This window comes from Triturus cristatus, chromosome 2_2, assembly GCF_964204655.1.
Source record: "Triturus cristatus chromosome 2_2, aTriCri1.1, whole genome shotgun sequence".
NCBI lineage: Eukaryota > Metazoa > Chordata > Amphibia > Caudata > Salamandridae > Triturus > Triturus cristatus.
In genome coordinates this window covers 813,979,185-813,995,044 of record NC_140582.1, presented here as the reverse complement: position 1 = coordinate 813,995,044, position 15,860 = coordinate 813,979,185, and the positions used below count along the sequence as shown (strand labels likewise).

Here is a 15,860-nt window from a genome sequence, read left to right as displayed (position 1 = left end):
AGATGAAATGGTTTCTCAGTAATGGCATTCCAATAAATCATTTTTCTATTAAATTACATACAACCATGACTTTGACGAGGCGTTGTAGCAATTTAAGGTACTCCAGAACCCAAGATTAGCGGTTAGTCCAGTGGTTAAATATTAGTTATTGCAATTAGCCATGTGCTTTCAAGAAAAAATCATTGCATACATTTACTCCAATTACTTTGTGACAGATTAGATTAATACCAGTTAGGGGTGATCATTAGTTGGAGTTAGTGGTTTCAGGTAAATGATTGGTGAAATAGATATCCTGGAGGAGATTAGGTAATGTTACAATGCAGGAATAGGGTTTTTAAGCAGAAAATGTTGTGATAAGGCCCTGTGGCCTCTGAGAATGGGCACCTCTGGTACCCACTACCTAAGTGAAATCTTTGAGGGTCCGTCTTGGATGGTGGGGGGGGGGGGTCTCTTAAAAAATGAAGATTCATGTGGTCCCATTTCTTGCTTCCATCTGCTTTACCTTCTCAAAAACCATCACAGCGCTATAGCTTCCTGGTTATTTTTCTCCAAACTGAAGTTAATATTTTGCAACACAGTTTGCCTGAATACTTTAATCCACTGTTACCGACAAAACCTAGGAGAGAACATGCAAACCCATCCAGCTTCTATCACAGTCCCAGCAACACCTGTGCCTTCTAGGTACACCCAGGAACATGGTTTAATTGAAGATGTTCAAACCTCAGGTATCAATGTTTGGTCCAGAGGAGGCATTACTGGTTAACACAGTCTGAGCTATACTTTCTGGTTATGCACTTTGAGTTAAAGCAGCCTCACTAGAATACTTACTGTCTCCAAACAGATTGTACTCTTCACAGCCCGGTGCTAGTTTGTCAGTTTGTCTGCAACATTGATAAATGCCTTCTGTCCAAAACTGAGGGTGGTACTTGGCAAAGATATTATTGTTATTCTTTATCACTGCAATTGACAAAAACAAAAGTCTAAGCAATAAAATATTTAAAGACATACAATCATTTATGGGAGGCACATAAAGCTACGGGTACACTGCAATGCACTCAATTTTTGTAAACAAGAATTGGTTGCATAAGGGATGTACCCGGCATCTTTAGCAAATAAATAAAGTTAAACGTTCCTCTTATCTTTGAGATAAATTTCTGATTTCTTTTTACAATTCCCATATGTGTCCTGGAGTACACCTTTGAACCTATGACCATCGCAGTTTCTAGGAGTACATCAGGGGCGTAGCTTCAGAGGAGCGTTTGGGGTGTGACCACCCTCCTCCAACCCACCAAATAAATGTATTTTTGGCTTGACAGTTGAGCATGGGGCCCTGAGTCGGGTCTTCTATGCCTTTGTCGGATTTTCTCACTGTTTTTTAAGGAACTTAGACAGAAGCCCACCTAATGCAAAAACGTACTGAACATGTTCCTCATGGAATAGTGTATCCCAAATCTTGATCATCCTGCCACCCTTCGGCATATTGTTTTTTTGTTGGGAAATTTGCGATTCACACCCCTGAATCTCACAGACTTAGCTACGCCCCTGAGTACATCTGTAAAACATTTATGAATTCCCAAGAAGGCTCAGGTATGAAGGCAACTATTCTCACCCACTACATTTACTTACGAGAAAATGTATGCGAGAGTAAATCTTTTAACAACCATAAAACACATTGGGTGACTACATTAGACTTACAGTGCTATAAAGGTGACAATTTGTGTATTGAACTGAACTTAAATATATAAATATATCTGTGAATAAAGCCTATTAATTGAACTTCTCTTGATGAAAGACTTGCACTATAATCAGGGCCACTGGAATTATGTGATTTTGCAGCCTTGGCGTTTCCCAAATATTTATTGATTTGCTGCAATTACTACATAATCCATCTTCTGCTGCATAATCAGCAGATTTTAACAAAAAAATGTGTTTCTTGCCTAAATGGATCGAATGTTACTGAAAATTTGGCAACGTGTTTTGCAGGGCACTGGAAGGCCCTTCACAAAGGTTGACTGGTTACTTTTCTGTTGCTTATTGGTGTATTTTTTAATTAACCCAGTATTAATGAGATGAAACCCTTGTCCAAACAGAGATAACGTGTAAAAAATTACTAAATAATGAAGTGATGCTATCATAAAATGTGCTGCATCCTTCCATATAATTCGCCTTTCCTTGCCACATAATTTGAATAGGACACGTTACAACGCAAACTTTTACAACGCATGCCTTTACAACGCGGTTTTTACATCGCAACATCTATTACGACGCATGATTTTACAACGCATGCCATCACAACGCATTTTTAGAAACTACACTTACAATGCATTCCATTACAACACATACCATTACAACGCATAATACTTTTAGGGCAACAGTGGTGTAAGTGTTGGATACTGTAGGGGTAAAAATTACTATTCCCACTCCAGTGACTGCAACAGTAGGGTAAGTGTTGGATAGTGTAGGGGTACACATTGTTATTTCCACTCCAGTGAGTGCAACAGTAGGGATAAAAATTACTATTTCCCATTACTTACCTTATAATGTGTTGTAATGGCATGCGTTGTAGTGGCATGGCTTGTAATGGCATGCATTGTAATTGCTGCGTTGTAATGGCATGCGATATAAAGGATGCGGCATTATAATGGCTGCGTTGTAAAGGTAGTGCGTTGTAATGGTTGTTTTCCCATACTTTAGTCAACCCTTCCACATAATTTGGCCCTCCCTTGGCATAAAATTCCAGTGTCTCCGACTATAATATAAAAACATATGAAACCAAGAAAAAGACCAAAGTGGCTGTAAGCAAGGGGCAGCTGCATCTCAGACACCGTTTAATCAAGCTCTTTCGAAGTTTTCAACAGCTCATTTACCTTCTTTTATGTTCTTCACCCACTGGTACCTGCTATCCGCATTAGGAGCAAAAATATACAGGGTATTGGAGTCGTAAACAACCTGAAAATAAAAAAATAAATTGCACAATCAAATAAACGGCTAGTAAAGGGGGAGATCATTATGTGTTAATCACTGAAAAGGAGGAAACACATTTATGCTAAGATTTTCAGAAGTGTATTCACTCTCGACGCCATCCTCTGCGTCCTCCGCCCATCCTCCCCACCAACACTAGATTCAGATGCCTTTCTTGAAATGAATAACTATTTCCTGTCCACGGACTCACTGTACAAGATAGCTATTGTTTCTGTCTATTGGAGAAGTTTAGAAGAATGCCATCTGTGGGTGCCCGGGGGCACCAGAATATATTCCGCGAGGAGTGTGACTGGTGCTCTTTGTTCTGTGCAGTTGTTGGAGTGATGACTATACCCCATCAGTAGATCATGAGCTGACCTCCTCTCCCATCAACAGTCTGGTCACCACAGGATGACTTAGCAGCCTCTTACGTCAGGATGTCATATGCAGCAGGGTTTTCAAATCGTCCAAGGTGAGGCCTTTTCTAATATCAGTTATTGTGTACATGACACATGATCACCTGTAATCAGGCAAGCAGGGTACATTGCCTTATTAACTACCCTTAGTAATTACCTCTTAGGTATAAGCCTATACGGACTAGCGTTGCTTGTTGCGGTATATTATCTTAACAACATGATGCTACTAAAATAAAACTTTTCATACAGAAGCACCTAAGCAAATTGAGTAAAACCATTATAATTATCAGCATTAATATGAGAAGCACTAACGGGTTTTGTGCCTAGGTCTTCAAAGAACTACTCATGATAAACAAGTTACTTACCTTCGGTAACAATGTATCTTATAGAGACATATGTTAGTTGCAGATTCCTTACCTTAGAATTACCCCCAGGCGTCAGTCTGAATCCGGAGATTTTTTCCTCAGTAGTATCCCTGCGCGTCGTTAGGTGGAGTAGGTCAGCTCCATGTCCGTCGTTGGGTTCTTGGTTGCCGGGACGACGTCGCAGGAGCTACATAGACGCCGTCCATGTGCGCTGACATCAGTTCTTTCTTTTTCGGTGGCAGCTTAGCGCAGATCCGGAGAGAGCTACCCTGACCACTTTTTGGCTAACTTTTTTTGACTTTTTGTCGACATCTTTTTCAAGTAGCAGACTCCTGGTGCGTCGAGGATGTCCCAGCGAAGGACCAGCTTCAAGCCCTGTGGTTCCTGCCACCGGATGATGTCCGTGACGGATCTGCACCTCGTGTGCCTTTGGTTTCTGCGCCGCGACCACAACCTGAAGTCTTGCTCTGAGTGCAGGGCCATGAACCCCAATGGTTTGCGGGAGCAGTCCCAAAAGCTGCTGGAGGCCTGACGCGCGGCTCCGCGTTGCTCCCGTTCTCATTCGAAGGGAAGGTCTCAAGGACGGTCGTGGAGCCCACACTCCTTGCACTCTAAGTCAGCGTGGAGATCTTCTGGTAAGCCAGGGAAGCACAAAAAGAAGTTGAGGAAGCACAGGTGTTCTTTGACTTCTCCCCATCTGGTGGCCGACGCAACACAGGTTCTATTCCTCCCTGCTCAGCAATAGATCACTAAGCAACCAAGCCCAGCATTCTGGTTACCAAGGGTCCTCACCTCACAATGGGTTACCATGCACCTACTCCAAGCAACAGGGAGCCTTGCCAGGCTACCACCATATCCAGGCACAAAACTATATAACCCCGTCTCTCCTGTGAGAAAAGACATCCATTTACACGCCTGGGAAATATCCCCATCCCAATGACATTTCCTGCTGATACGCCAGGGGCCAAGCCACATGCAGCAATGGCATTTAATAATATCACCCAGTCACTAACTATCAACATCAGCCTGATTCATCAAAAGTACTTCAAAGTCAAAAGTATCTTTATTTGGCCGAATGTATGTGATCATAAAAGCACAAAACATAACATACATCCACAGAAATCACGGCAATAATAAGATAAAACACACACAAATAGGATCATTTTAAAACACCATTATAAATGTGCTTGTAAGCTAGTTTCCGACTACATTTCGAATGAATTCAGCCCAACATGGAAATTGTAAGAAACTGGGTTAGTGGTTGAGAGGGGTGGAAGCCGTGCTGGAGCAGAGTTTTCTGTTGAAAATTCATCGGGTTTTGAAGCTTCAGTTGTCTAAACGTGGTAAAAATAAAATTACTAATTTTTAATCATTAGTTATTTGTTTTGTGTAAATGTTTTTTTTATTAATCAATATGTATGTATTAACAAGAGAAAACCGACACGAGGGAACGCTTACGTGTTGCTATTGACAATGTGCATGTTTTATTAAATAAACGTTGCTGAGTGCTGTTTATTTTAAGCACGAAACGCTTTTGAATTAATGCTTTTTTGTGTTGCTAAAGCTAGATAATTACATACACATAAGGGTATTAGTGGGGTTAACACTGTTTAATCACTATGCTGTGGTAACGTTGTTTTTATCTCTTTTAATTAAGATGGTCTATTGTGGCCTATTGTGGCCTATTAAAAGATGGCTGACTTTTGAAGCCTGGTTTCGAGTGAGAATTTGTGATGGAAAAGGCCTTGCTGAATATGGACGCGAGTCATCTGTCCACAGTCCTTGCCTGGTTAAAACTTTCCGTGAGGACAGCAGCAGATCTGGGCATGTTTCCAGATGCATTGGGACAGCAGCCTTGGCAGCCTTGGGAAACAAAGGAGCTTTGAAGAAAGACTCTAAACTCTGAGCTCACCAGAGGAAATGTGTGGAAGTTGAGAAGAAACATTTTAAAATTTAGTTCCTGTTCTGTCTTTTTATTTTTGTGACTTTTTCTGAGCGGAGATTTTTCAAAATGTAGCGATGCTACATCCTTTCCTTCTCGCTCTGCTCAGCGGTTCGGCGGATGAAGAAAAATTTAATGTTTCTTTCCTTTGTCTGAATTATTGTAAATATACTAGACTAGAGAGGGTTCCATCCCATTGCGTTTTGTCATTCTTCCCAAACCTGCGTTGGTGAGGATCGATGCTGTGAGGACGGTGACTTGGGAGATTTCTACAGAGAGACTTGTCCTGATGACCCATTCTGACATTTAGCTAGAATAGGTAATTATGAGAAAATGTTTTATTCTGATTAATTTCTTTGACTAATTTTAGATAAAGAATCATAATTTTAAATATGGTGTTGGTGATTATTTCTTGTCAATTATTGAGTACTCTATTTGATTATTGATGTATAGATTGTTTAGATTATGACAATTGCAATAGCTAGGTCTTATCGACCTCGGTGTAGTTGTGGGGTTTAGGAGTTTTCTTTCCACAGGTTCAGTGCTGGTAGAGTATTTGAGTGTATGTTAGTGAAATGGGCCCTAGTGTATGTGTGTGTAACTGTGAAATTACTCTATCCGTGGAAGTAGGGAGATTTTATACACCCCAATCTGCATCAAGTTCCTGGTAGCAGAGTGATGATGGTTATTGATGATTGTCTTGATCTGATTAGATTGCTTGTATATTAGCTTATTGATTATTGATTATTGATTGATGTTGGTATATGTACTAATACTATATGTTGGAGTCGTCATGTTGAGTTATATGTAGTGCTTCTGGAATTTGGGAGCTAGTAGCAGTTCCGTAGTAGGGCAGAGGGAAGTATATGCTGCTCTCGGGAAAGACGGGATTGTTGGTCCTGTACGTATGCAGGAAAATTCACATTGTCTGGGTTCGGAATCAGTGACATTGTTATATGTTACTATTAGAGATATTTCTGGTATATAAGGAGTGCGTATGGTAGTGAAGGTTATCTGTGAAACTCTGGTTTTAAGTCCCAGGGATCCGTAAGGTTCGCCGTTAAAGCTTATCGCGGGAGAAGTAATAGGTATTCTCTGAGCTTGTTTGAGAAACTGGGTAGAAGTAAGCTACTTGGTTGGTGTGTGTTATAATTCTGTAGTAGAGCAGATTGTTCGCTGTTCTGGGGAAAAGCAGGATTCTGTGTGTATGTACTATATTTTCTTGTATGAATGTGCGTGAATGTTTATACATTTAGTTGATTGTAAGACTCTTTGGACAAATCCTAGAGGAAACAGTTAATGAATGTATGTTAGAAGGGCAGAGTAGAGGGATGTGCTACTGTGTCAACGAGAGGTTTCTTGTGAAATAGATTTCCTTGATTATTCTTTGGTTAGCGAAGCGGACAATGGAGATGTTTATATGTTGTAACTAATAGATTTTGTAGAAATTTGACACGAAGTCTACTGAGAAATTTTGTAAAGGAGGGGTAGACGACTGACAGGAGACAGGAGCGAGAAACTGCAGCGACTGCTGACGTCAAAACGACCGCGCTCTCATTGGATATTAGATCAGAATAGTGCTCGCGCTGAGATTGGTGCATTGGTGTGAGCCGCGCAAGGATTGGTGGAGCTATTCTAGTGACGTAACGTTCCAGGATTGGTGCGTTAGTGTGAGTCGCGCTGTTATTGGTTGAAAAATCATATTGTGCAGTTGTATTACGGAAGGGATTAGAAAGTTTTGGTAAGCGTTAAAATGTATTACCAAGAAGAGAAAAAGAAAAAATCTTTGTTCAGAAAGATTAAAAATTGGTTCGACAAGGATAAAGATGTTAAAACGAGAGAGGGTGAATTGTTACCTCCATCGAAAACGCCTGCATCCTTCATGGCTGCGAGATATGGGTATCATACCTGTATATGGTTGGAGAATTGGGTTAGGTATACCAAAGAAGATGTAGTTTTAGCATTTCCAGAACATGGTTCATTTAATCTGGCCGTGTTGAAAAATTTACGGGAAAAGATGTTATGTCTTGACCCAAGACCAAGGCCGACACAATTCAAGGCTTTAGTGGAATGGGAAGAGGAAGTACATGAGCGAGAGAAACAGAGGTCTGGAGGCAACTATAGGTATATGTTCGGGAGGAGACATGGTCGTGAAACTCATCATGATCGAATGACAAGATGGCGAGATGCTAGTATGTCAGAGGGATTATATCCTGTGAGAACAGTTGAAGAAGGAGCAGAAAGGGTTCCTGAGGTAGAAGTGAGAAGATATAGAGTTAATGAATATGAGGATGAGGTTTTAAATGACATGATTTACAAAAGACCACCTCCATATAGACCGGAACCAGAAGAGAGTACACCAATTGTTTCTCCGATAAGAGATACGCATCGTATCATTGAGACAGAAAATGTGACACCCGAGTTAAGAAGTGGTAATCCTTTCAGGGAGAGAGAGAATAGAAGCAGTGGCGAAAATACGAGAGAATTAGCCAGAACTACATCGGAGTTGACTGAAAAGATCAAGGAACTGACAAAAAATCTAGATGCTGTTACGGTACCCGTAACTATAGGTCCGGTTATGCCTGTTTTTGATAAGCAGAGGAAGGGTGAGAATGGTTTGGTTATTCCATATGTTGGGAATAGATTGACAAATTTGGCTGGTCCTTCAGGAGATTCAGGAAAAAGGGCAGGAAAATTCAGACATGATACCTGTAATGAAGGATTAGAGGAGTCTAATTCAGGACTGGATGCTGGTGAAGCTAGTTGTTCAGGGATGCCGATTTTAGAACCGCAGAAGAAAGTGGTTCCAGTGAGAAAATCTACTGAAATAACAGCTGAGGATCTGAATGAATGGATGAAAGTTCTTCAAAAGAGGGATAAAGATTCACAAGCAATTGATGTTGCTAGGTTACGTGTAGAATTAGAAGAGCTGGTTGCAGGGACAGTTCCAACAGAAATTCTAAAAAATCATCATGATGGTGAATTATTATTCATGTGCAAAAATATTACCTGGAGAGCGAGAAATACACATGACAGATTAAGAGCAATAGCAAATGACTATGGAGTTGACATTGATAAAGTGAAAGTTTTGCAGAAGTCTTACAGGATGGATTTCACAGACAAGGATATAGAAAATTTGAATGGTACTGGTAAAACAGGACAGATTAAAGAAATGATCGCTTTATTGCGAAAATGGGGTGATGTTGAAAAGTGGAAGGATAGATGGTACAAAAAGAGAGAAGAATCAGGGGATATGACTTATTCAGCATTTCCTGTGAGAGAAAAGGAAAAACCAGTGGATACTTATCCTATGAGAGAAATACCTGGAGGAGGATATGTACATGTTCCATGGACCAGACAGGATATTTTGTCATTTACGAATGATTTCCCTCGATTGAGAGAAAAGCCCGTCGAGTGGTATAGGCAGGTAGACAGGTTTGTGAAATTGTCAAAAGTGCTGTGGATTGACCTGAATAGTCTGTTTGATATAATTGTTCCAGCAGACTTGTGGGCTGAGTGTAAAATAGTTGTGAGTTGGCCTACTGAGGAATATCCAAGAGATCAGAGAACAGGAGCACCAGATCCAGAAGTAATGAGAAAGTATGAGCAGGTGATCGTATATCTGAAAAATAAAGTACCTCCAAAAGAAACAGACTGGGTTAAAATAGATCAAACACATCAGGAAGCAAAAGAATCAGTTCATGCTTTTTACGAGAGGCTGATACTGGCATTTAAACAATTCAGTGGAGATGAACACCTGGGTGACAAGGATTTGAGTCATTTTGTATACAGATTTGTATATGGCCTGAGACCTGAGATTAGTGAAAGAATTCGTGAGCATACTGTGGATTGGCAGAGTAAGAAAATAGATGAGATTCTGAGACATGCAAAATACTTCAGTGATGAGATTGAAGCAAAACAGAGAAAGCTGAAAGAGAAAGCAATGTGGGCACAGGTGAAAGTTGCGGAAAGACAGGAAGCACAGTTGGTGGAACAGGCGAATAATCCAGGAAATAATGCAGGGAATAGACCTAGGTATGCAGGGAAAGGAAAGGGGAATCTTGAGGAAGCAAAAAAGAAGTTCCCATGTCACAACTGTGGCCAACTGGGACATTGGAGATCAGAATGTACCAATCCACCATTAGTGAATAATGAGGGAAACTCCTTGAATCAACAGGTGCAGAACGAGGGGAAAAATCAACAGCGGCAACAGCAGAAAGTTGTGAGACAGCAGAGTCAAGAGCCAAAACCGCCCTTGCCGCAGAATAGAGGAGCACAAAAGTATAATCCGGATTCGGGATTCTACAATGATGAGCAGGTAAACAAACCAAGGCGTTCTAACCAGGTACAACAGTACTTGTTAAAGAATGAAGGGAGTGAGTCTGAGGGTGATTATTGACGGTGCCGAAGAGAGGAGGAAGAGTGCATACTTGGTGACACTCTAGAAATAGACCAGGCAGGACCATTTGTGGATGGAAAAATAAATGAAGAAGGTGTTACTTTTTTTAGTAGACACAGGTGCGACAAGATCAACTGTCAGGTCAACAGATATTAGAAATCTTCCTCTCTCGGATGAAGCAATCCAAGTAGTTGGTGTAGCAAATACACAAATCAGAACACGTCTTACTGAACCAGTAAGAGTACAAATAGGGAAATTTTCAGACATGCACAGATTTATCGTCTGTGACACAAGTCCAGTGAACCTGTTAGGTAGGGATCTACTCTGTAAGATGAATTGTACAATTTTTTGTACACCAGATGGAATAGCTTTTGAAACACCAGATGAGGATGTTTTGTACCGAATGACTCTAGAAAATAGAGAAAGTGAGTTAATTGGAGCATATGCTGTGTTTGATCCAGAGGATTTGCCTCAAGAGTTGAGAGACACAGTGAAAAGGACAGTTTGGGATTTTACTGGAGAGGATGTGGGATTGATGAATAATGTAGATCCTGTGAAAATTTCAGTGAAAGAGGGAATTACTTATCATAACATTCCTCAGTACAAAATGACACCAGAAATAATTGAGGGAATAACTCCTATAATTGAGAAAATGATTCAGCAGGGAGTTCTGAGAGAACTACTGAGTAGTCCGTGTAATTCACCGATAATGGGGCTAAAGAAGCCTAATGGGAAATTCAGGATCGTACAGGATTTGAGAAAAGTTAATCAAATTGTGGTGGCATGTTGTCCTATTGTGCCAAATCCATCAGTGATTTTGTATCAGATTCCACATGATGCTGAGTGGTATACAGTGATTGATTTGTGTCATGCTTTCTTTTCAATTCCATTGCATCATGACAGCCAGCCGATTTTTGCATTTAGATTTGGCCAGCGTATCTTAGCATGGTGTCGTATCCCACAGGGGTATACAGAGAGTCCTTCAATATTCAATCAGTTATTGAAAAAGTCATTGGAGAGTTTGATCATGCCTGAAAACTCAGTATTAGTGCAGTATATCGATGACCTACTTGTGGCATCAAAGACACGTAAAGCTTGTGAAGTAGATACTATAGCTTTACTGAATCATCTGGCAGATGGAGGGTTAAAAGTATCTCCAGCTAAATTGCAGTTCTGCAAGAAAGAGGTGCATTATCTTGGACACAATATTGAGAAAGGTTTGAGAAAAGTAACTGATGACAGGATCAAAATTATCAGGGAAATGAAAGCCCCAAAGACCCAGAGGGAAGTGAGAATGTTCCTGGGAATGGTGGGTTATTGTCGTCAGTGGATAATTAATTTTTCGCTGATAGCAAAGCCACTGATTAAGCTGACTAAAAGTGAGATGACAGACCCATTGGAACTAGATGGAGAACAAATTGCAGCATTCGAAGAGCTGAAAAGCAGAATGTGTGAAGCCCCTGCTTTGGGTATGCCTGATTATGAAAAGGAGTTTGAATTGTACTGCAGTGAGAGAAATGGATGTGCACTTTCAGTGTTAATTCAGAAGCATGGATTACTGAGAAGGCCTATTGCGTACTTCTCATCGACACTTGACCCTGTAGCTGTGGGTTTACCAGGTTGTCTGAAATCTGTGGCTGCAACATGCAGAAGCCTAGAACAGAGTGAGGGAATCATAATGGGATATCCTGTAAGGGTATTCGTACCTCATAATGTGGCAATTCTTTTGACAAGAAGCAGAACTCAGTACATGTCACATAGTCGGTTGACTAAATATGAAAAAGTCATTCTGGGAGCATCAAATGTGACTCTTGAGAGATGTGTGAATGTGAATCCAGCGACATTGTTGCCGGATATTGAAAATGTGGGTGTGAAAACTGAAGATGATCACAATTGTTTGGATGTGCTTGATTACTGTACAAAACCGAGACCAGACATAAGGGATCTTCCCTTGCATGAGAATGATCATGTGTTGTTTGTGGATGGATCATGCCTGAGGAATGATGAGGGTGTGCTATGTGCAGCATATGCAGTGTGTAAGGTTTCAGAAGTAATGGAAGCATCATCATTGAAAGGAGTGAAATCTGCACAAGTTGCTGAATTAATTGCATTGACAAAAGCTTGTGAAATTGGGAAAGATTTGAGAACGACTGTGATGACTGATAGTCAGTATGGATTTGGAGTTGTGCATGACTTTGGCCAACTTTGGCTACAAAGAGGTTTCTTGACGTCGAGTGGGACTCCAATAAAGAATGCTTAAGTGATTGGGAAATTGCTTGAGGCGATACAGCTGCCTAAAGAATTAGCAGTTGTGAAATGTGCTGCCCATGGACAAGGGGACAATTTTGTGACAGTTGGCAACAGATACGCAAACGACATTGCACAATACTGTGCAAAGAATAATCAATCTATTAATCGGGAACGAGAGAGTGAAATGTCTTTTTGCTCTGTGATGTTTACTAATGTCTTAGAGACATGGGATGAAGTGAAACAGTTGCAGGATGAGGCAGAGGAGGAAGAAAAGAAAGATTGGATTAAGGCAGGTTGTGCCCCGAGAGAGACAGACCATGTTTGGGTCTATAGAGATGGCAGACCAGTAATGCCGAACTCCATGCTGTCAGCAATGGCAAGGATGTATCATGGCCAGGGACATTTGGGGAGGGATGCGATGATTAGGTCTTTCAAACAAACCTGGTACAATGCAAAGTTCAGGACAATTGCAGAGAGTATCTGTCAAAGATGTTTGATTTGCCAGCAATTTAACACTGGGAAAAAGACAGTGGTGAGTCTGGGAACAATAGGCAGAGAAGGAGGTCCTTTTACAAGAATGCAGATTGATTTCATTGAAATGCCCCAAGTGAACAGACTGAGATATGTACTAGTGGTAGTCTATTTGTTTTCAAGATGGGTTAAGGCCTATCCGACTAGGAGAAATGATGGAGTAACAGTGGCAAAGTTATTGTTAAGAGAGTTGATTCCTAGGTACGGATTTCCAGTAACGATTGAGTCTGATAGAGGTGGACACTTCTATAATGAACTCATGAGTTTGATTTGTGAAGCATTAAGCATACAGCAGAAGCTACATTGTGCATACAGACCAGAGGCTTCTGGTGTTGTTGAGCAGATAAACGGCACAATTAAGAACAGGATTGGTAAGATGTGCTTAGCCACTGGCATGAAATGGCCCGATGTTTTGCCTCTAGTGCTGATGACTATCAGATCTACTCCAGATAGAACTACTGGTTTAAGTCCGCACGAGATAATCATGGGACGTGCAATGCGACATGCATATGTACCTGTCAATAAGTTGATGACAATAACTGATGACATGATTTTGGATTACTGTAAAGGCCTGGCTGACGCAGTTCATTCTGTGTTTCACCAGATTGGGGAAGAAGCTACTACACTTGAGAAGAAGCAAGCTCATGATCTGAGTCCAGGGGACTGGGTGAGGATTAAAGTGCACAGAAGAAGAAATTGCTTGGTTCCAAGGTGGGGAAGACCAAGACACGTCATTCTAACTACGACGACTGCAGTGAAGTGTGCTGGTGTGAAAAACTGGGTGCATGCGAGTCATACTCTGAGAGTTCCAAACCCAAAGGATGGGACTGGTAGAGAGTATTTTGAAGAGTCAGATTCCAGTGATGATGAAGACCCAGAACCAGTGAGAAAGAATCAAGGTTCAGGGAAAGAAGCCTTTTCTTCAAGTTCAAGAGAACCATTGAGAATCTCAGAAAGGAGATCAGATTCTGAAAGAGAGCCTGAAGTTCCAAAAAGCAGTGGAGGAAAAAGAAAAGAAAAGAGCAGTTCCACAGAAATTACTCCTGAATCAGAAGAGGAGGAGATTGAAGAACCACTTGAGATTATTTCTGAAGAAGTAGGGTCAGAAGAAGATAGAGAGGGACAGATTGCGGAAGACCCCCGAGGAGGTGTAGGGAACACTTCTAATAAGCTAGGTGAAGGGACAAGTAGACAGCAAGAAGATTGCGTGTCGGAGACCCGAGGAGGGAAAGAAGTAGGGAAGTCTCAAATAGTGGTGAAAAAGACTGTGGAGCGAAAGAAAACTGCTGAAGAACAAGAGCAAAAGAAAACTGCTGAAGAACAAGAGGCATTTGAAACAGAATCGGATGAAAGTGAAAGTGAAAAATCAAAGGGTCGAGTTCTGAGAAAGAGAACTTGGATTGGAGAAAGAAATAATACAGAAATAAGACCGAAAAAGGTCATAAGAGGAGATTTTTGGCCTAACAACAGAGTAAAGAGGCTGAGATACAGACTGATAAGAGGAAATACATCGAAAGCTGAACAAGTGAATGAGGTATTGAGTCAAAACGAAGTAAAAAGGAAGGAGCAAAAGGAGTCAAGAGAACCTGAGGAAATAAAGAGAATTAGAAGACCCAACCAAAAGTACAGATCACCGGAATGGTCTTATGTGGCACTGTCTGAAGAAGGAGAAGAAGAAACAGTGACTCGAGATAATCCGGAGGGGATCTTGAGAAAAGTGGTTGAGGAAAAGGAAGAATCTGTTGGAATCTTAAAAGTTATTCTGACTGACATTGGAGAAGAGTCAGATGCACAGGATGTTGTTGATGATCTGATACAGTTTGATGTTGCTGAAGAAGAAGGAGTGAAAAGTGATGAATATCCAAATTGAGTGAACTGAAGAAATCACTTGGAAAAAGTGAAAAGGAGAAAGTCTGAAATTCAGTTGTCTGAAGTAATCCAAAGTTTGAGAAATTACAGTAGTGGAGTAGTAGAGGCTGAGTCAAAAGACAAGGTCAAAGTAGTAAAATGGCTAACATAGAGAATAATCAAAGTAGATGTGCCTTCTTAAAAAGATGGTGTAGAATGTGCTGCTGCTGTACTGGATTATTAATGCTACTATGGGGTATTTTAGCTTTATTAATTACATTTAGAGTTTCAATAGGTACATTTGAGATACATACTGAGAATGAGACAAATGTAGAAAAGAATTCGCAAAAAGTAGTTCCAACTAGAATTAGTAATACTTACATGCATAAAGATAGGTCAATTAATGATTTTTCTAGTAATGTTTTTTCAAAGTTGTTATACGAATATGTGAAAACAATGGAAGTAAGGGATTGCTACGTTTGTATGCAATTACCTGCATCCGTTTCAGAGGGTGTTACTTATCACCATTTACCAGCTACGTATGGAATTTCTTGTAGTGTATTAAGTAGTGTTTTTTATTTGTTAGGGAAAATAGATTATAAGATGTCTAATAAAGATAGTATTTTTGGGCACTTGCCAATGAACAAAGAGCTGAATCCAGCTAAAGAAGCTAACATTTTTGGTGAGATTTTTATTGAAAAAGAAGAATTAACATTAGATTACATTTTTAAGAATAATTTAACTTGTAGTTTGGAAGAAGAGGAGAAAGTTTTCCTGAACATGGTGGAGGAGAGGAGATTGAGTATGCATGAAAAGGCAGGGAAATATAAAGTGAGTGAGACAATTTGGGACATTGAGATGGGAAAAGAATTGAGAAATGGAGCTAGTCCAACTTTAGCTTTAGATGCACCACAGAAGGGTAAGCTGTGCATTACAAGAGGGAAATCCCAATATGATACATATTTTGTTGGGACTAGTGAATGTCATGATACATACTTCATTGCAACGGGATGGGGTTTCAAAGGTGGAGAAGATACAATTTTTCCAGGAGTGTATTATGTTTGTGGGAACAAGGCTTATTACAAGTTGCCTGACCATTGGTATGGCACGTGTTATGTGGGCCTGGTTTTTCCGAAGATTTTTCATAT

At 40.5% G+C, this 15,860-nt stretch overlaps 1 protein-coding gene across 3 annotated transcripts in view; it reads right to left on the bottom strand.

Annotated features, from left to right (window-relative positions):
• Positions 1–15,860, bottom strand: part of TEC (tec protein tyrosine kinase) — a 550,450-nt gene that overhangs the window by 191,798 nt on the left and 342,792 nt on the right. For all 3 annotated transcript variants that reach the window (XM_085642140.1, XM_085642143.1, XM_085642141.1), the window contains 2 exons: positions 2,868–2,949; positions 829–957 (listed from right to left, as the gene is read on the bottom strand). In XM_085642140.1, coding sequence (XP_085498266.1) covers positions 829–957; positions 2,868–2,949 — 211 coding nt within the window. The remainder of the gene's footprint in view (positions 1–828; positions 958–2,867; positions 2,950–15,860) is intronic.